At 39.8% G+C, this 22,459-nt stretch overlaps 1 protein-coding gene across 1 annotated transcript; it reads right to left on the bottom strand.

Annotated features, from left to right (window-relative positions):
* Positions 1-7,880: 7,880 nt before the first annotated feature.
* Positions 7,881-15,433, bottom strand: LOC121891253 (protein NLRC3-like). Its single transcript, XM_042404078.1, has 5 exons — positions 15,398-15,433; positions 12,473-12,631; positions 11,762-11,866; positions 9,813-10,048; positions 7,881-9,679 (listed from the first exon to the last, which is right to left on the bottom strand). The coding sequence occupies exons 2-5, from the start codon at positions 12,598-12,600 to the stop codon at positions 7,881-7,883; spliced, it is 2,268 nt and encodes a 755-aa protein (XP_042260012.1). The 5' UTR covers positions 12,601-12,631; positions 15,398-15,433.
* Between the last annotated feature and the right edge of the window lie 7,026 nt (positions 15,434-22,459).

The raw sequence follows: 22,459 nt of genomic DNA, 5'->3' as shown, positions 1-22,459 counted from the left end.
CTATATCATGATCACATTACACATGTTGCTGACAATTTTATTCAGCCTAAATGCCAGGAACCGCTCACAAGGGATCATATTATGAAGTTGCTGAGTTGCAGAGTCGCTGACTTTAGTTTCCAAAGACAGAAATGCTTAGCTCTGTGGCTCAAATCCCAGCTTGTTAAAAGTTATGAAAAAGGTGGTTTAAAAGCTTTAGATTTTGAGTTGCTTGTTGGGACATTCAGAATAAACTGGAATGTCCATTCTCCCAACTGGACTATATATGGTTTCACATACCAAATACAGTATTTATATATTTGATAGGCTAAGAGGTCTTTATTCCTTTTTTTGTTGCATTTTTTGCACACATATGCAGAGCAGGTTTTGTGGTCATATTGGGAACATTCAAAATGTGCCCACCTGCTGCACGAATCACACTGCACCTACCAAAAAAATGAATAAAAAGAGCATGAGATACATAAAACTCTACAATGAGATAAATCATATGGTAATATGCACACACATATGTGAGTCAATTAATAGTACAAAACACATATTTTGTGTTATACTTTACTATTTCAATCATACTTTCATCTGCATCATTTTAGAGCAGGCAGCACACCACGCAGTAGTCCTCTACATTCCCTAGAAACAATGGTTTTCATAAAGTTTTAAACTGTAGCAACTCCACTTGTTTTGTATGAGTAAATAAATCATGGTACACTACAAATGTTTCATTTGTGAGTAAGAAAGCAAATACATTCCACCAAGTATTCACACACATATAGTATATGTATGACCAACAGCAAGGGTGCACAGATTTATGGATGTGGAAACAGAACCCAAGATTGTGGGTCATGCATGTGCATGCTCAGAACCACTAAGGTAGCACATCTTGACAGAACACCGGATTTTGTGTGAATGCAGAGCCTCATCTTGTCTGCTGTAGTCTCTGCTCTGCGTGTGTGTAGCTCAGACCCGCCCTCGGTCAAGCAGACACATGGACCTGCAGCTCTTTATATATCCATGACACAAAGACAGTGCACAGCTGAGCAGAGGAGAGAGATGGAGACAGTGATGTAACCTGTAGTCTAGTAGGAAGGGAGGGGTTCCCATGCATCCCACTGATATATTTTTCTAACTTAGTTTTTTGTAATCCTCAAGGTGTCTAGTGAACAAATTTTGTTCCCAACTCGAAATATTGTCCCATGGGTCCATTTGGCAGCCATCTGGTTGCTACACTGTGAAAATCCTGCTTACCGTATTTTCTCTAATAGTGGCTGGGGCCTTTATTTACCTCCACTGCAGGGGGTACCAGGCCTTTATTGGAAGCAGGCTTATATTAAAGAGAGGCCTTTATTCCTAATTCCCTCTAATTGATAAGTATATTTGCTCATATTTTAGTACGAAGCCTCCCTGTTTTCTGATTTGCTTCCGTTTGCTCTGTTAAAATTTTGTTACTGCATTATGCCATTAATAAAATTAAAAGCCTTCATTTCCCGACTTTTATTGTGAAACATTACACAAACATTTCAATATAACTTGTGTGAAGTATGACCGGTCAAGTACGGGAGGGGAAATATGGCCAGTGTCAGTTAAAAACGAAACAAATCTGAGGTAATGTTACGCTGGATATAAACATTAATAGCCAGTTATATATCAATCAGCTGTCTCACTAGCTCCAAGCTAACTTTCTTCCTCCCACCTCCAGCTAGCTGTGCTCTCCTCTTGTCAGTCAACAGCAGCTCACACTTCTGTTTTTTCCAGTGTCTGGTTCTTTTCGGGTCAGTGTCAAAATGTCTTGCAGCTTTTGCTCCTTAATTTTCCTCCGCATATTGCAAAACTCTCTCTTTGAATTTGACGGCAAACTTCCGTCTGGTGGATGCCATCTTCGCTCTCAACAGTGTTGTGGCATGGGTGTTATGGAAAATCTAGTCACTGACACTTGCACAGGTTCTATATGGTACTTCAAATATAGCTACCACCATCTTGTGGCACTTGTACATTATTAAAAGTAAAGTTAGGCTTTGCTGTCGGTTTCCCAACTCATTTTAAAAAAAGAGAGGAGAGGGAGAAAAAGAGGGAGAGGGAGCTAGAGAGTGAATGAAGAGATGGAGCTGGTAAGAAAGCAGTGAATCAGATCAATAAAAAAATATCTTATTGTTTCACAGGGGTTACTTTCTAGAGCACAAATAAACACAACCACACCCCCGCACACCACCGCACAACCCTGCAGCGGTGCGCAGCAACACCTGATTTGGTCTGAATACAGCCTTAATCTACCCTTGTTTTTTCCCTCTCCGGCCTGTATTAGGGGCCAGCCTTTATTTGTTTGTGTCAACCACACCCCTGGCCATTATTGGAGACCCGGCCACTATTAGAGAAAATACGGTAATATATCTTTAAAATTATATCAGCTCCATGGCGGGCTGGTCCACCATGAAAATGCTCAGTATTCCAGATTAAAGTCAAGTGCTGTATCGGGCCAACGTCTTCGGGCCCCCAGCTGGAAATGCAACAGAGTGAGGAATACCTTTATCCCATCAGCCATCACTCTCTATAACACACAACAGCACAATAATAATGGACCTTTGAAATAAAGCATGACCAAAAACTCAGATGGCATGTCCTGGTGGTCCGGTGGTTAGGCCAAAAAATCTAACAGATCCACAGATATCCAAAACAAAGAACACATATTAAATCAAATATGGGTCATTTACACACAACAACAGAAAAAATAACTACAATAAAAATAGATGTAATACATGAAGCTGAAGCTTGACACAGGATAAAAACACTGCAAGTTCATTTATGTCCACAGATGTTTATTAGAATATGGTCTTTGTTTACCACCACCATCATCCCACCACCCTCAACACAGTTTCATCTACAGAAAAACATACAATTCAACATATATGTTGAACTCAGGTGGAAATGGAAATCTATAAATAAAAGCAAATTACACAGACATTTTTTCCTGGAAACTTTGAGATAGAATTTGGTCTTTGTTTACCACCACCATCATGCCACCACCCTCCCTTCAGAAGTGTATAAAACTTCTCAAAACCAACATTACAGAATGCTTTACACAAAACTAATACACTCATACAAGAAGACAATAAACCAGTAAAACAGACATAAGATTCTAATTTAAGATGTACAGCATATAAAATAAAAAATAATTGGTAGATGAAAAATGAGCTCCTCAAACAGGTTGATCCAGAGCCCTGACAGCATGGCTCATATTTATCTGTGCTGGTAATCAGCACTAATTAATTTCCCACCACTCAGTGTGAAGTTACTGAAAAACAAGCTATATTCATGCAAATTGTGACTATTTATTTAATGATTCATTAATTTAAAACTGCTGATGGCAGAGAAATATTTAAAAGAGCTGCAAGGACACATAAGTCAACAGGAGGTTTAGCTGGAGATGAGTTGGACAGTGGAGAAGATGTGCCCATAGTCTGTTTGCATCATTGTTGCTGTGTGCAGTGTTATACAATACATGCAAGATGCTGCACTACTGTAGAAAAAAAGAAAAAATGTAAATAATGTGATTGGATAGGACTGGATCACACAGCTGAATCAGATACATAAATACATAATACAAAGTTTTTCACCACAGGCTTGATGTTGTTATCAACAGAACCAAGATATGATTTGACCTACATGCAGGTTTGGCCTGGTCTGACTTATAACAACTGTTTTTTTTTTTACAAACAGCTCATGTATAACAAATTTGTAAAGCGCTGACTTCAACAAAATCCAGATATAACTATTCAGTTTGTAGTCAGTTAAAGGTTCTATATGTAGAATTGTGAAGCAATTTACATGTATTAATCATTTTTACTGCCAACATAAAAAATGAGACCCTCCCCGAGTTTCTCGGTTGTCTGTATCAGCTTGTGGACTGATTTCTTTTCTGCCAAAATCCAACAAAAGTGATGTTTTTTTGCACTCCCAAGTGCCTTGCCTCTCTCCTGCTAACACAAATGATCAGCATAATAAGACAACAAGAACGGTGCTATCTGACAAGAAACACACTGTAGATATTAGCTCTCAAGCTAATGAAACAGCTAGCTGCCTCCGTAATGGTAATGGTATTACACAGTTCACAAGAAAACACCCCTGCAATGACAAGTTGCCCACTCCCGAGCACATACAGCTAAAACAACATTATTTCCTCAACAAAGGAGCAGAAAACAAGCTCCAGAGCAATAGCAGAACATAGGTTACCCATTTTGTTTTTCCCGTTGGTAGTTCAAAGGGCGTAATAAGCACACATGACGCGTTGATCCCTGGTCCACAATGCGATGCTCCCAGGTCCTCAGCTCGCTGCTGCCCAGCGACAACTCATTGCAGCCCGGCGACAGCTCATTGCTCCCTGGTCCTTGGCCAGTGTTTAGTAAACTTGGTTGGTAAAAAAAGGTTGGCTGTTTGCATGCGGGTTGGGACAGGTTTGGGTGGTTGATTAATGAATATTGTGAGTTGGGCAGTGTGGATTGGGTCTCACCGGCACAGCACAACAGGAACCTCTGTGTGTGTGTGTGTTTGAATGGGCAAGCACATGTACATACAGCAGGAGGGGGGCTTTGCTGAAACGCGATGTTAAAGATCTTTTATGTAATAGTAACCTGCAATAGTCTTGCACCATGAGCATGTGCGCAAGCACCATGACAGCTCATTTAACGGCCACAGATGTCACTAATGAGAAGGAATTTCTGATTTCTACATACAGAACCTTTAAGAGACTTAAGTGAAGATGACAAAATTCAGATCCAGACTCCAGTCCAGATGGATCATCAGGATACTGCTGTCCTCTCTCAACACACACTCCTGGATGTTCAATCACACTCTGACAGAGATCACCACCATCTGAGAAGAAGAGAAGAAACAACAGAGGTCATAAATCAGTGTTTTAGTGTGACTCACTTAATCTGCAGTGATGCAGCACATCCAGTATAAAGAGCAGCAGGGACTTCCGTCCTGTTTAGACCAGAAGTGGAACAGCTGTGCAGCATAGCCAGCTTCTGTTCAGCTCTCATGTTAATGTGTTGGAGTGAACATACTGAGAGTCATTAAAACATCATTACTGCAGAAACAGAGACATTCACTCATCAGTTTACTGATAGATTTACCGTTGACACATGTGAACTGTTATAAAGGTTTAAAAGCTACAGAGTTTATGTGGGTTTGAAGGTCTTTCCTGTTGTTAAATCATCACATTACAATCAGTCAGAGCTCTCAGCTAAACACCTGCTTTGATTCCTGGACTTCAGCAGAGGTTCTGGTCTGTATAAAGACCACATGGTTACTAAACGTAATGATGCTTGTGTGAAATCAGAGCCAGTGATTTGCAGGCTGCAGTCAGACTGATCTGAGCGCTGACAAAGATGAACTGATCAATTCTTTAGTGTTGAAATGAGAAAACACTTTCAGATCAGAATTGATGGTACAACAGTTTGATGATGAGGACCACTGTCTCTATACATCTTGTAAGGCCATCACCTGTAATCCAGCTTTATTTCTTGCAGACATGGACACAACAACAATAGCCAACTCCAATCCTGAAGCCTGTCACCATTCTCTTCTCACAGCTTCACTGAGGAAAGCAGCCACTGAGAAGGTTGGAGGTTCACCAGGAAATACTGGATCTTTGCTTTGATACTAACCGTGTTTAATACAATACTGCTGAAACCAGCACAGACTGACTCTAACTCTCTACTGACCTCAGAGTCTCCAGTCTACAGTGTGGACTCTCCAGAAAATCACATAGCAGCTTCATGTCTGAATCCTGAAGCTCGTTTTCACTCAGCACCAGCTCTCTCAGATGGGAGGGGTTGGACTTCAGGGCTGAGGCCAGAGAAGCACAGCTGATCTCTGACAAACGGCAGCCAGTCAACCTGAATAAAGAATAAATTATGTAGAATCCATTTATAATCCAAACAGATGTGTTCTGGTTTTAAATGTGTAGTTCGACATTACTATGTCCTCATCAATAAGCTTCTTTGTGAGTGACTTTGTGAACATTCAAACACATATTCATGTCAACACTGATTCATAAAATGCTGTTGAACTGTAGTTGGAGGATCAATATGAAATGAGACATCTTGGACTAAAAATCTGTTCATTATATATTACATGACCGCCTTCTTCTTGTATTTGGTAGTTTTGTAGGTATGTGTAATTAAAACATGTTATTGGTGGCAGTAATCATTCAAGTAGTCCCTGCCTAACACAGCTACACTGTCGAAAATTAGTTCATGAGTTCAGCTGAAGCTAATATGAGGCTTTGGCAGTCTGGTAGACACCCACTTGAATCGTCTAACTCAAAGTTACAAATTCCCTCTTTGAGTTATGATCCCTCCACTGCAGCTCAGTAACACTGAAACACTGAAGAAACAAAAAGATACTTGATATTTGTAACTCAGACTAACGAAGCCTCATATCAGTTTAAACTTTGGAAGCCATTTTTACACAGAACAAGACAGTGGATTTAAAATTCCTGAAAAAATTAAATTCTACAGATCTGTGCTCAGGCAAATCCTGAAAATTTATGAACCAAATATTTGAAACTTCAGTGAAGGATTTGAATTGAATACATAGCAAAAAAAACTACCAAAGCTACAGCCAGTGAACTGACCTCAGAGTCTCCAGTCTACAGTTTGGACTCTCCAGAGCAGCTGACAGTAGCTTCACTCCTGAATCATGCAGGAAGTAGTTTTCACTCAAGTCCAGCTCTAAATAAGAGGAGAGAGAGAGACAGGGAATGACATGCAACAAACTTAGCCACCTGAATCAAACCACTGACATTGTGATTATATGGCATGTATCTTAACCAGTAGGCTGCCAGAACACTCCTAGTTCAGCTAATTGTATTTCACTGTGGTTGAATGAAAGAATAATTCTCATCACTCTCTTTTGACTTTTAATGTGTATAAGATCTCTTGAAACAGTCTGAATTCTACCATCTTGCCTTTATATATTCATCAGACCTTTATGCATGTCCTGCTACTACTCTGCTCTACACCAACAAGAGAGAAAACACCTGAGGGTTTCTTTCTGTGACCAACAGAAAGACTTAAAAACAAGACCGTGTAACACGACTTCCCTCTTTAAAATAAAAAGTTGAATTCATGACAAATTAGGCACCACTGCTCAGTTCAACACACTAAGGGGTTTTGTCTCGTATGACCAGTAGTTTATGGAGGCTTATGTTGGTTAATGTTAGCAAACTTTAGATACTGTTGTATAACTGATGTTACTGAATCAGTTTACTGATTTGCTGATCCCCCATGCTCACTATGAAATGTCTCAAAAACCATTAAGAAAAAAATGATGAAAGCAATTCTCTCTGACTTCAGGAATCACCTTTGGAAAATGATACAGATCTTATTTTAAACTTTTAATCATAGTGGTAAAAAACAGTGTCCATCTGATTATATATTACTTGCAGAACATACTCATGTGATAATAACTTTACTGCATTCACTCATAACTGTAAAATACTGATGTATGTTGTGATAAAATGCTGCTGTAATAAAACCTCAGCCACAACCTCTAAAGTTCTTCATTTGTTTTACCAGGTTTGAATGACGCCTCCGTCACCCAAAAAATTGAAGAAAAAAATGTAAAATCTAAGAATTACTAGAAATAAATAGAATAACTAAGTTCAATAACTTAACAGCTATAAACACAACCAACTGAAAAATCAACATTATTTACACTCATGACATTTGAAAAAGCTCAAGAACAGACATATATATATATATATATATATACACACACACATAAGTAGAGCACTATTTTAATAATAATAAGAATTTTATATTGTTTATATTTGAAGAACTAAACTACTAATCTATACTGATTTATAATGCTAATCACATCTGGACTTACTGAGCCTTTCTGCAGTTCCTCACAGCTGGGATCAGTCTCCATCGTCCCTCAAGTGATGTGTTGTACTTCTCCAGGTCCAACTCATCCAGAACCTCCTCTGACATCTGCAGCATGTAGGCCAGAGCTGAGCAGTGGATATCAGAGAGTCTTTTCTCTGATCTGTTCTCTGACTTCAGGAACTCTTGGATCTCCTGATGTACTGAGCGTTCGTTCATCTCCATCAGACAGTGGAAGATGTTGATGCTTCTGTCAGGAGAGATGTCATGAGTGTTCTTCTTCTTCAGGTTGTTGATGGCTCTCTGGATGATTTCTGGACTGCTCTCTGTCCGACTCAGCAGGCCTCCTAAGAAACTCTGGTTAGACTCCAGAGAGAGGCCATGAAGGAAGCGAACAAACAGGTCCAAGTGGCCATTTTTACTTTCAAGAGATTTCTGCATGGCTCCCATCAGGAAGTCATCCAGGGATGAGATACTGTAGTCTTTTCCCAAGAAGCCCTTCAGTACCTCAGTGTTGCTATTTGTGTAACAGTGGTACATGTAGACTGCAGCCAGAAACTCCTGAACGCTCAGATGAACAAAGCAGTAGACTGTTTTCTGAAAGATCAAACTCTCTCTTTTGAAGATCTCTGTACAAAATCCTGATAACACAGAGGCCTCTGTGACATCAAGACCACACTGCTCCAGGTCTTCTTTGTAGAACATGATGTTTCCTTTCTCTAGATGTTCAAATGCCAGCCGCCCCAGCTTCAGAAGAACTTCCCTATCAGCCTCAGTCAGCTCCTGTGGACTTGTCTCATGTCTCTCATCATACTTGTGCTTTTTCCTCTTTGTCTGAACCAGTAGGAGGTGTGAGTACAGGTCAGTCAGAGTCTTGGGCAGCTCTCCTCTCTGATCTGTAGTCAACATGTGCTCCACAACTGTAGCAGTGATCCAGCAGAAGACTGGGATGTGACACATGATGTGGAGGCTCCTGGATTTCTTGATGTGCGAGATGATTCTGCTGGACAGCTCTTCATCACTGAATCTCCTCCTGAAGTACTCCTCCTTCTGGGTATCAGTGAAGCCTCGTACTTCTGTTACCCTGTCAACACATGTAGGAGGGATCTGATGGGTTGCTGCAGGTCGTGAAGTTATCCAGATGAGAGCTAAGGGAAGCAGATTCCCTTCAATGAGGTTTGTCAACAGCACATTGACTGATGACTTTTGAGTGACATCAGACACAACCTCATTGTTCTTGAAGTCCAGTGAAAGTCTGCTTTCATCCAGGCCGTCAAAAATGAACAAAACTTTACAGTCAGTGAGCTTCTCTGCTGTGACCTTCTGTAATGTTGGATGGAAAACATGGATCAGCATGAGAAGACTGTACTGCTCATCTTTGATCAAGTTCAGCTCCCTGAACGAAAGCAGAATCACCAGATTGACATCTTGGTTTTCCAAACCCTTTGCCCAGTCCAGAGTGAACTTCTGCACTGAGAACGTTTTTCCAATGCCAGCAACGCCGCTCGCCAGAACGACTCTGATGATGTGGTCTTCTTGGTCAGGTAAGACTTTAAAGATGTTGTGGCACTTGATTGGAATGTCATGGAGGGTCTTCAGCTTGGAAGTTGTCTCAAGTTGCATCACCTCATGTTGGGTATTAAGCTCCTCACTCTGTCCCTCTGTGATGTAGAGCTCAGTGTAGATTCTGTTGAGGAGGGTTTCACTTCCTGCTTCATCAGTTCCTTCAGTCACACATTCACATCTCCTCCTCAGACTGATCTTATGTTCATCTAAAACCTCATGCAGACCACTTTCTGCTGAAAGAGAAGACAAAAGGTATAATTAAAAAGAAATATGTCTCAGTGCACTAGTTTTCAGTGTGATAGAGGAGGTAGATTCCTGTCCTATTTTCAGAGATGATGACATCAGCAGACAAATCTTCAGTTTTACTTTGTACAGTGCTGGTCTGACTGTCTGTCTGCAGTCCAGGTCCTGTTTTGGATCTTTCTGCACACTGTGGACAGGAGGAGTCTCCTGATGAAGCAGACCGGTCCCAGTATGAGGTGATGCACTGTCTGAAGCACCAGTGTCCACAGCTGGTAGAGACTGGATCCTTCAGGATGTCCTGACACAAAGAACAACAGGACGGCTGCTCCTCCACAGAAACACTCCTCCTTTTCCTCTCTCTGTGGACATGAACACATTCTTTATGACACAATATTAGTGGTGGCCAACTGACACTGGTCACAAGTTGCATGCAGCTCTTTCCCTACATAAACAGGCCAGAATGTAAGCATTTGGACAGTTACACATTGGTGTTCTTCAGGCTCTAAGCTTCAGCACATTCAGTTTCAAATAAAATAATATATAGTATTATTGCAAGGGTTCAAAAGTAATCAGACAGACACAACAAAGCGCCAGCAAAGGAAGAGAAGAAGAAGGCTGCAACTTAGTAAACATGGATGTAAACAATGCAGGATTTAAAATACTAAGTTCAAAAATTGGCTTTGCAAATGTTTCATGAGGAGGAAAATGGATTCATTTATATTTACATACATTTGTTAGACCACAAGGATACACACAATGCATTTGGTAGGTAAGTCAATGTACACATGACTTGTTTGTTAACGAGAAAACTCCACGGGCCCCTGTTGTGAAGAGTGGAGCAGGTGGACCCAAACGCAGCAGACTACAGGCAACAGGAACTTGAATAATAACTCTTTATTCAAGGTTCATGCAGGAAAAGCAAAGCTGGCAGAACAGAGCAAAACAGAACAAAGGATCCAACAAGAATGAACTGAAACACAGGACTAAAATACTAACTGAACTAGAGGGGATAAGATGCAAGTGGGGAGATGGGCGGTGAAACTCAAGGGAGGGGAACACTACACCTGTAGTACACTATAACCTGCAAACTCTCTTATTTACAATTTCATGATAATGCAGCTCTTAAACATGGCACACAGAGGCTGTAAATGCTAATTATTCAAATCTACAGAAACGAATGTTAAACTCCTTAGTCTCATTTCACAACTAGTGTGAAAACAAAATTCAATTTTATGTACAAAGGCCTTCTCCCACTCAGTCCAGTTTAACAAACAGGGAAAAAGTCTAAGGGCATCTGGTGGATAATAGCAAATAAGGAACATAGAGCCAGACTGTGACAGGATCATAACAGCTCCTTCAAGTGACTATGACTCATTAAAAGTCAGGAAAAATAAGCAACTTGTGAAAAATAACAGACTGCTGCTCTTTTGTCCTGTGTTATGGTGCTGAACAGAGAGCTCTGGTAAATATCTTCATAATGCATCTTTTTATTTGTGTTTCTCTCTCACACTGTTTCTGCTATAATCTCTCTCCCTGAGTCTGATACAACAGTTTTACAGATTTTACTTTTCCCAAATGTTAAATGTCAGACTCAGTTTCCTCTGCTGCAGTGGTCAGTCTGCAGTGATAAATCAGCTGCAGCAGGCTGTTTGTATACATTTCCATTACCTTCTCCCATATTTTGTGCCTTTGAACAGGAACATGTTAAGACACGTTCTGTATTGCATGAGACCAAACACTCAATTTTCTTCCATTTTCCCTGCAAAACACCCGAGTGCAGCCCTTTAGTAAATAAAGACAGACAATTTGACTTTTTAATCAACCGTTAGTAAATATCACCGTGGGTTACCTACTACTACTTTAGATTTTTTGACTGGAAAATCAAATACCAATACCATCACTGTCTCTGTTTCTGGTTAACATGTACATGAAGATCTGTTCTAGATAACAGCTGAATAGAAGGTAGTTCAGTATTTCTTTCCGCTGTGTTTCCTTCATATCTACACAACAACCTTAACAAAACCATCTCACTGAATCATCTTCAGGTCAGTTTACAGTGGAAACAGTCTTACTTTGTGTCTGAGGGTCCAGGTTCATTACTGAAGTGTGGAGGATAATCTTTGGACCGGTCACTCTTCACAGACAGACAGCTGGATACTGGAGACTCTGCTCTCTGTCTGTGGAAATAACAATTGTTTTACACATATCATTAGCTCTTGTAAAGAGCAGATGTAACATGAAACATGGCACAGGGTCATGATTTAATAATTACAACAAATGGTTATGTTCATATCTCCTTCTGCATGTTCTAAACATTTTATCTACAGCTGCAAATTGGATATATTTGTGTGAAGAGTTTTTCACATCTACATGTTTGAGAACACAAAGTTTGACATGTGGGCTGTGAAAATGCCAGATGACAAAATGATTTTCATGTAACAGTTTATTTACTATCAGTTAAACTAAAGGCACTGCTGCCTGAGGCTCGGCTGTCAGATTAACTTGTGCATGTCTAGAAAGCAATCAAAACAATCTGTCCTCTGCAATTTAACATATATTAAATATTGGTTGAAGCAACTAATAAACATCTCAGAACAGCTATCAGGCACAAAATTAAGGCTATAAACTAAGAAATAATACAGTCAAAGCTGAAACAACAAAAAGATCAGTGACTGACACAAAAAATAGAATTATAAAAGAATAGTATTGTAATGTAAGTTATCAAATGACATTTAAAAATGGAATCATCTTCAGGTCAGTTTACAGCAGTAACAGTCTCTTACTTTTTGTCTGAGGGTTGAGGTTCATTACTGAAGTTTGGAGGTTCATGTTTAGACCGGTCAGTCTTCATAGACACACAGCTGGATATTAGAGACTCTGCTCCGTCCTCTGTTTCCTCCAAATCATTCATCTTCTGGAGTCTGAGAGGTAAACCAGTAACACTGGAGACACACACACACATACGCAGTATAAGAAACCTGTCACATCCTGCCTGGACTTTGTTTGTTTCTTGGACTTTTGTGTTCTTTTGGGTTTCCTGTAGCTTAGAGTATTGTGTTTTTTGGTTTCCAGAGGGCTATTGCACAAAAGTAGAATTCAGAAATCCAGGATAATTGAAAAAGTGAGGCTTGATCTAGTCTAATCAGTGCATCCAGGCTTAATCTGTTGCACATTTGCCAAGCCAAGATGCGGAGGTGCGACTATGTCAAGCCAGGTGTAAGTAATTCGGATAAGTGCGCGTTCACGGCTTTCTTAAACAGACCACAGGGTCGATCACAGATTTACTGATGCAGAAATGGAGAAGACGCGTGCCTCATACTTCTCCCCAAGTGAGCAACAGCTTGTAATGGAAACTTATGAGGAGGTGAAACATATTATAAGTAAAAAGGCAATACGGCCGCTGTAATTAAACAGAGAGAAAAAGCCTGGTAGACAATAGTGGACTGACTGAATGCGTAAGTAGTCCAATAATATACACTTATTAACTACTACTCCACTGAAACCATTCGTAATTATGATTAAAGGAGTTGTCATTTTCACAAATAAACAGTTGTACACTTTGCCTTAAAAGTGATCAGTGGAAGTTAATGTTACTCAGGAAATGTACCATGAAGACTAATTACAAACCACAATGCAAGAATATGTACTACAACCATATGTTCAAATCTCTCTCTCTCTATCTCTATATCTCTCTATCAATGGTCATATAGAACAAACATGATTGGACAAAAGAGGATTTGGCAACAAGTAAAGATTAAATATAGGAACATTTTGCAGGCTGGTTAGTGCCTTGATTGCTGAAAATAATGTACAAATGAGGTGGTCCAGAAGACTTGAGGTATCATGTCAATCTTGTGGAAATACTTAGTCCATAATGGATAAGAAGTCACTGATGCTGGTGCTCATAAAAAAATATCACACTTGTAACAGGACCCAGATGCTGTTCAGCCGGATAGCCAGCCTAGCAACATAGTGAGTATTGCCTAAAGGAAATCCACATTATGCACAATTCCTGCTGTGCTAATTGAGAGGTGTTTTACAGAATTCACAAACTGTCAAGTGTCTATACACCAAACACCTAGAGAGACAAATAGAGCTGGCAGATGTGAAGATAAAAGTCCACAAGAAAAAACTGCAGGATATGGACCTTGACATGGAAATCAAACCAAAGACACTGATGAAACTGTACCTGGAAATCCTGAAACTAGAAAGGGGGGTGATTTCAATGCATACTGTAAGCATGACTGTAACACAGTGTATTAATCATTGTTGTTCTCTCTCCCAAGCTCCAAGCTGACAAGTGATGACTGCAAAATAAAAAGGTCAAAACACATTTAGGTGTCCTCCCAGTTTCATGAATGCACAGTACACTATATAGTTGGTCCAGTGAAGTGAGACTATAATTTGGGAAGATTATACAATTATGAAACCTAACAACAAACTGTGTGCTAGCAATTCCAAATAAAATATATGTACATAGGGAAGAGTGACATACACTATCCTTTATTAGTAAGGGATAGGCCTCATCAGCATTTCTAATCATCTCAAGATGTGCAATAATATATGTATTCATCAAACCTCTGGCAGCAATATGAACAGTAGGCCTAACAGTGATAATGACTATCACATGAATAATTATAAAAATGATAATGGTTACAATTAAAATAACAGTGGACCTACTTAACTGAGTGGCAATGTATCTGTGGTGTTTTAAAGCAAGCTAATAAAAATGAAGCAAAATATATACAGAAGAACATGGAATAACTGTAAAACACATTTATTTCCGATTGGAGTGACAGCTGACTAGTCAGATAGCACCAGGATTAATCAAGCTTGGCGGTTAGCCTGGTCTGGAGCAGGCTAGCTGCACAGAATAAATCTCCATGGTAACTTATGTGCCTCTGCTTTCGTGCAAACGAGTCACGGCTAAATTCAGCCAGGATAAAAAAGAAAAATCCTGGCTTAATCCCTTATCTAGGTTTTGTGCAACAGCCCCCTGGTCTCCCTGTGTTTCCTCCTCCTGTGTTTGTGTGTTCCTCCTCTCACCTGCCCTGCATTACCCTCATTAGCCCTGCCCTGCTCTGTGTCTTCCCCACACCTGCCCTGTATCAGTCTCATCAGCCCTGCCCTGCTCCCTGTGTTTCCCTCAGCCAATCACCCCCAGCCTACCCTTGTGTCTAGTCACCTGTTCCAAATTCCCTGATTAGTTTAGTCTATATTTAAGGTCTGGTTTTGAGTTGAGTTTTTGTTGGATCATTTGTTCTGTTCGGCTAGTTCTGTTCGGATCTGTTTGCCTTGTTCTGTTCTTGACCAATTCAAGATTAAAGGAGATTTTCGTCTACTCTGCTTTCCGGCCTCTGCATTTGAGTCCTAGTTCTACCTCTCAAGTTAGTATCTTCTTGTTAGTTTACATTACTTTAACTACAACCATGTGTGTTTTCTAGCCATCACAAAGATAAACTTTGAGCCTAGTTTAAGTCCAACACACAGACTTCAGATAAACATCTGAATTGTTCTTAACTGTGACTTCTCTTGACCGAACCACATGCCACTGTGAGGATGCAGAAACGTTTGAAGACGTCAACACTGTGACTTCATATTTTTCTGACACAGTTTAATCAACTAAACAATTAATCCGAAAAATAATCAGTACATTGATCAATAATGACGGTAATTATTTGCAACTCTAATATTAATACTCACTTTACCTCAGACTTGCTGTTTTCCTCCTTCTGCTCTGCGGATTTTAAAATGGAGTCTGACTGAATACTTTCACTTTCAGTGCTCCTCCCTGTACATTCTTGCCCCCTTCTTTACCAGAAGTCACGTGCGTGTGTGTGTGTGTGTGTGTGTGTGAGAGCATGAGTGTGTGTGTGTACCAGGTATTCCTCATGTTGTGGGAACATAAATCTGTTTACACAGTCACATGTGGGGACTCGCTACTCGCTTCCCTTTTGGGGACAAAAAGCAAGTCCACATGACATAAATCAACAGAGGAGCGGGGAGTGGTGGTGGTGGTGGTGGTAGTCTTCTGTAGCTCCAGCCCCGAATGTTTTTTGAAAAGCTGAATCTTGTAGGGTTTTTAATAACTTGAACATTGTGTCATTTCCTCTGTCTCTCTGGCTGCACCAGCAAATCAACTGAGCAAAAGTTCTATTGCTGGGGCAATATCACCATCCGTAGTCTGCCCTAATGTTGTCATGGGGCATTAAGTGTGTTGTATTTCATTCAGTCGTGTCACCTCTGTGAGCAAGCTTGCTAGCTAACTAACTAGCCTAATGATGAGCCACAGGGTAAAATGAGTGAGCGAGTGAAGAGGAAAGGACAGGAGAAAATCTGTGGAGCAGTGGAGTAAGCAGAACAAGAGCGGGGGAGATAACAGGAGTGAGAAAGGAGTGAAAAGCAGAAGTGAGGAGGAGGAGTGGAGAACTGGTGAGAAGAGGACAGAAGTGGAAGTGGAAGTCTGGATTTGAGGAGTGAGGAGGAGAGAAGAAAGGAAGGAGTGAAAGAGAAAGTTGCTTGCTCATGGGGAAATTGTTGGGTCTCTGTATATTAAAGAGTATGGCCTCAACCTGCTCTATGTGAAAAGTGCCCTGAGATGATTTGGTGCTATATAAATAAAAACTGATTGATTTGATTGAAAGTGAGGAAAAGAATGAAGGAAATGAGATGGGAAAACTTGTGGAGAAAACTGGTGAAGAAGAAGAAGAGTGACATGAGACGAAAATGAAAAGAGACAAACAGAGGAGTAAAGGAGAGCAGATGTAAGGGGGTGATCTAGGATTTTTCTAAATCAGGGGACATAAAGGGGCCAGATTTTACACATAGGGGCCAAGTATATGTCCAACATCCATGCACAATTCCTTATTCAGTTCACCAGTCATTCCTTGTTTGCTGTTGGCTCTATAGCTTTGAGCAAAGACACACCATCACTGAATATATTTAGCAAATTGTGCCTTTTTAAAGCACATTGTGTACTTCAAAAAGCTTAGAAAATAAAAATACTTGATTTTATATAATATCGTTTTGAACTAGGTTGGACAGAAAACAAAATACATTAGACACTTTTAAAAAAAATATGTAATACATAAAATAAAACAAATAGGTGATGTAAAGTAGAACAGTATAAACAGACAGTTTAGAGCAGAAAAACCTACAATGAGCACAGACAAGAATTTGTGTCAGTGTCTGTAACTCTATTGGTACTGCTTATACATACACATACACAAGGGCTGCAAATTATTTTCATTGTCGATTAATCTGTTGATTATTTTCTCAATTAATTAATTAGTTGTTTGGTTTATAAAATGTCAGAAAATTGTGATTTTTTTCCCCAAAGCCCTAGGTGATGTCCTTAAATGTCTTGTTTACTCAAATAGATTAATCAATCATCAAAATAGTTGGCAATTAATTTTATAGTTGAAAATTATTCGATTCATCGACTAATCGTTGCACATCTAATATACACATCCTCTACCTGAAGCAAAATCCAGACACAATGTACATTTTGCTCATCTCAAAATCGAACAATTCTGTATTTTTTGTTACTGAAGCTGAAACACCTCACAAATTCATTCATATCCAATGACTTTGCCCGTCTGGACTCAATGCTCAAGACCCAAAAGTGACTCAAACGGTCATCTCCCGTTGTTGTTCATAAGTGGTTTTTAATAAGGCTTAAGACTGAAAAGCTTTGCTCACATGAAGCACTGCTTACAGGTATTACAGTGGCAATCTTGCCTAGCTTGAAAATCTCAGGAAATGCCTGCTTGTTTCTAGAAATACTACAAACTCAAGAGGAGTAGTGAAACTCTGCATTCTGCTTTTTTATTTCCCAAAACTCTCTTGATCTGATACAGCTCATGTGTCAAGTCATCACCATTTGACTCAATAATCTTAGCCATGGGAAAAAGAGCCTCTTCCTGTAATTGTAAATGGACTGTACTTGTATAGCGCCTTTCTAGTCTTCCGACCACTCAAACCATTTTTACACTATGAGCCACATTCACCCGTTCACACACACATTCATACACTGAATGGATACAGGGGCTACCATGCAAGGTCCCAACCTGCCCATCAGAGGGAACTAATCACACACACATTCATACACTGATAGCACAGCCATGCACTTGGATTCCCTTCATGATTTTACAGTTTGGTTTAGAGAAGCCTTTGCAGTTCAGCAGTGGATAGAATACATGTCTTTGAAAGCTTTCCCTGTCATCTTTGTCAACTCTACACTCATGTAGTGATCATGTAATCACATAGCCTCCTAGTCATCTTCGGCTGCCTCTTCTTTCCAAACTGACTTCACATTTTACAGCTATTTCCTCCACCACTTTTCCACACAACCTCAAATGAGGCCTAAATCCTGTATTGCTGCAATGTGTCAAGTAATGATTCCACAAGACTGACAGCTGCTGCTAAGTCTAGTGACGGGGGTTGTAGCATGTCAGACAAAAACTTGGACTGACCCAGAATTTTATTGAAAGTAACCAGAAGTCCAAAAAAAGTAATGTCAATTGACCCTATTAAGCCATAAGCATCTACTGCCTGATCACCATTACTTTCAAGCCCAATCTCTTGCAGTACACAGTATACTGCAGGGAGCCTAACAGGTTGCAACAGGCTATGTACCTGCAAGCCCACCTAGTGTCACTTCTGGGGAGTTCACGAGGCTTGCCACCATACATTTCCCTCTGAATTTCAAGCTATTTTGTGTGCACATATGATCCAGACATAGAAGAATGAAGTTTCTGAAGAAGTGCAAAAAAAGCAATCAGCCTCGGAGACTGACTTGACGTTATCCACTATCACAAGGTTCAAACAACGAGCGTTGCAATGCACATAAAATACATACTTCTATCACTTCATACAACTTCTCAGATTCTTGTACACACACCCGAGTGCTTGCCACTCATAACAGCAGCACAGTCATAGCCCTGAACAACCAAGTTGGTCCGATATTCTAGCCCATGCCTTTCAAGGCATTTTATGATCAAGTTGGTTAGCCCTGCTGCATCTAGCCTGTCAGCCCTCTGAAAGTCAAGAAAGCTCTCATTTGACCCCATTGTAATAGTATCGACTGTTGAGTGATATTTGCTCTTTCTTCTGAAGGTCTTTGATTTCATCAGCAATTATACTGAAAACCTCACTTTGTTTGACTTCCCTTCCTATTATTTCAGGCTGCACCATTTCTACTAAGCATTCCAGTATTTAATTTTGGATGGTTTTGCTAGTGTACCTGGCATTTCCATGAGCTTTCATGCGCTTCTCTATCAGGGGATCGTGCTTTCCTCTAAAATGGCTAAGAAGTTGCCTCTGGTATTTGAGTCCTCAGACTCTCTGTGACCTCTTTGGGAGATGTTCTGGGTGGCAGTTAATAGCAGTACCCATGCAATGGTTTTGATGTATGCCCGATTCTTTAATTGTCTTTTTCCTCTCTTTATTGATGGAATCTATCATACATGAATTTGTTTGAATAACCATTTGGTGCTGCTTCCATGCAAACATGGCATTGCTGTAGTGCTGTGATTTAGAGTGGTCTTTAAAGCCACCTTCCTTGCACAAAGCTTTCTTCCAGTTGGAAAAGCCTGTTTCTGACCTAAATACATAGGATGGGGCATTTGGAAGGGAAAAATTCTGACAAGCATAGCAAAAAACAGAATCTTAACTAATGGAATACTATAACCATGTGTTGTCTTTGTACCATGAATCATTAAATGCCCTCTTCCTGTTCCCATGCTGTGTCTTGGGGAAGACCTTGAGGTGAGGCTGCACAGGATGCTCTGCTCTAAACTGGGAAATGTCTAGAGAGAAGCAGATGAAATAAAAGTTTGGTGCCTACTTGATTGTGAATTCCCCTCACCTTTCATAACCCCACTGTCATGACGTATACAGACAGTAAATAATTATTAATCAATATGTAGTTTACTAAAGTTCCATTAACAACATTTACAGGATGAAAACATATGCATACCATCAGGTCCTATCGGAGCAGAATAATTCTTTGATGGCTGCGCAGGACCCTCGGCTCTGCACTGGGAAATGTCTGGAAAGGCGTAAATGAAATAAGACTTATTCAACTCTTACTTAAATGTGAATGCACCTCCTTTACCATAACCTGACTGTCATCATGACATACACAAACAGTTATTACCTAAATGTTGATCCAGGAGTAGCCTTTCCAATTTATATTTTGCTCACTACAATAGCAGTATGAAAGCTTACCAGCAGGTCCTAGAGGAGTAGAATAACTGCTTGGTGACTCTGATGGTTCTGGAGATGATGGCTCTGCTCCAACCTCACTCTGGCTGTCTTCATCTGAATCTGAGTCCTCGAAGTTTGCAGCTAAAACACAAATACACGTCACAAAAAATGCTTGTATTCAGCTAAACCATGTCATCTGACAACCATGCCATCACAACTATTAGTAAAAAATTGAAGGAAAAGACTCAATGCTTTAAACATTCAGTGTGAGCTCTGGTAGACATGAGAATGCACTGCTCAGCAAAACAAAGCCATTAAACCTCATCACCATAATATATTTCGGTATTTGCTTAAATAATCTTACATCAGTATGTCCATTTGTGTACTTCAGTGTCATGTTATATAGAATGCAGTTATTTTTACCTGTTGTCATTATCTGGCTGTGCCTAAATGCTTTCTGACCTGGTGAAGAGGGGTTTGAGCTACCCTGGTCTTGACCTTGGCTGGATTCTGCTTTCTTGACTCTCTGTTGCTCTCTTTGCTCTGACACTCCTCTGACTCATTTTGACTGACTGGCTAGCTAGGCGTCTTTTTGGCCAAAAACCATTGAATATCCACCTGTCCCTTTCTTTTCATACTTTCTATCTTTGCCAAACGATATATGCAAATTACTAAACACTGCATGGATTAACATTAGTGGTGTGCTGAATTCAAGCCAGGGCTCACTTCCATCATACTTTTTCATGTGGGAGATCAGATATTTCCCTATTTCTGAGGTGTCTGGGACGCAGCATTAGTTTCATTTACAAAGCAGTGACTGTGGCATGACTGAAACATTATTTCACAAATAATAAGTGTCTTTCAGATGGTGAGCTTGTGGGTGTAAGTAAACAAAAAAACACCTAATTTATCTAGCAACTGTATGTGAGAATGAGCTAACATCAGCAAGCTACAGTGCATTCCAAGGATAGAGTAGTTTAACTAGTGATGTAGTAGTTTGCTGCTACCTAATGTTCGACATACCTAAGTTCAGTGACTGCAGTAAGTAAATGCTTTTACACATTAACGCAAACTAATGTGGGGAATCATAACTTACCATGAAGTTTCTGTGATGGATGAGACGCTGGGCACCACTGTTCACTTCAGCTCTCCATGCAGTCACATGATGCATTAAAGTAAGATTCTCATTAACATCCAAGCTGCATCCAAGTCGTAAACATGGGAATCTTTCCCGTTATTACCTTCCCTTCCGCACTTAGTTACAAGAAGTGTTTGAGGTGCCACAGATTGTGACGTTTACTCATCTGCAAAGAGTCAAGTGACAAATGACAGTAAAGGAGCACTTCAGGGGCTAATCAGATTTCAGCTGGGACCAGTGCCCCTCTGGCCCCACCCCTGGATCCGCCCATGCCACAGTGCATTATGTGTGCCTGCAAAACATGGATAGATACATACATACATTGGTGTAATCATTACAACAGTCCAAAACCCAAATATGTTGAATTTACAATGATATAAAAAAGAAAAGGAGCACATTTTCACATTTGAGAAGCTGTAAACAAGTTATGTTTGGCATTTTTGCTTGCAAATGACTTATAAACAATATTAACTTATTTTATAACTTAATATTATCAACTTATTTTCATCTCTGACTAGAACATTGAAGATTTGGACTTGCACTGTCAGAATTGGCCAAATCAATTTAGCACAACCTACAAACACAAACACAAGTAATAACAGGTCTTACTTGACCCTGCCGATACACCAGTAAGACATAGAAGTGCAGAAATGCTGGTTACATGTTTGAGCTGAAGGCAGTGAATAAGAATAAAAATTTACAAAGAGGACTTTGACAGTTTTGCAGCACAGACTTAATTCTACAAGCTGACATTTCAGCACACTAACAGTTATTCAAGATGTATTGTGCAGAGTACACCTCCTTGCAAGTGTGAGCAAGTGTGTTTTCTTGTATCGTCACTTGATGGTGCTGCTTCCTTGTTTATATATTGCACTTGATTTCAGCAACAAAGTTAAGGAATAAAGAAAACAGACAATCTGAAGTTAGTAAATTTCCTGGAAAGAACAAAGTACTTTAGCACTAATTTATAGATCAAATAAAGACATTGTTCAGTCAGTACACTTCAAATTAATGAATTTCAATTGCTAAGCTAGCATAAGCTAGTCTTTTAGTCATTTCACAGCAGGTCAGCCAAACATGTTTCATCTACGGAAAAACATACAATTCAACATATATGAGGATCAAGTTTCCATAATAAATGACTGATGAATAAGTATTAGCTCAGATGGAAATGGAAATCTATTAATAAAACCAAATTACACAGATAATTCTTTCCTGGAAACTTCGAAGAAATTGATAAGAAAATTATAAGAATAATAGACCTTTAAAATAAAGTGTAACCAAAAACTCAGATGGTATGTCCTGGTGGTCCAGTGGTTATGCAAAAAAATCTAACAGATCCACAGATATCCAAAACAAAGAACACAGGTTCAATCAAATATGGTTCATTTATACACAAAGATAACAATAACAATAACTACAA

This window comes from Thunnus maccoyii, chromosome 23 (assembly GCF_910596095.1).
Source record: "Thunnus maccoyii chromosome 23, fThuMac1.1, whole genome shotgun sequence".
NCBI classification, from domain to species: domain Eukaryota; kingdom Metazoa; phylum Chordata; class Actinopteri; order Scombriformes; family Scombridae; genus Thunnus; species Thunnus maccoyii.
Note: the sequence above shows the minus strand (reverse complement) of the source record. Positions and strands in the feature narration are given on the sequence as shown.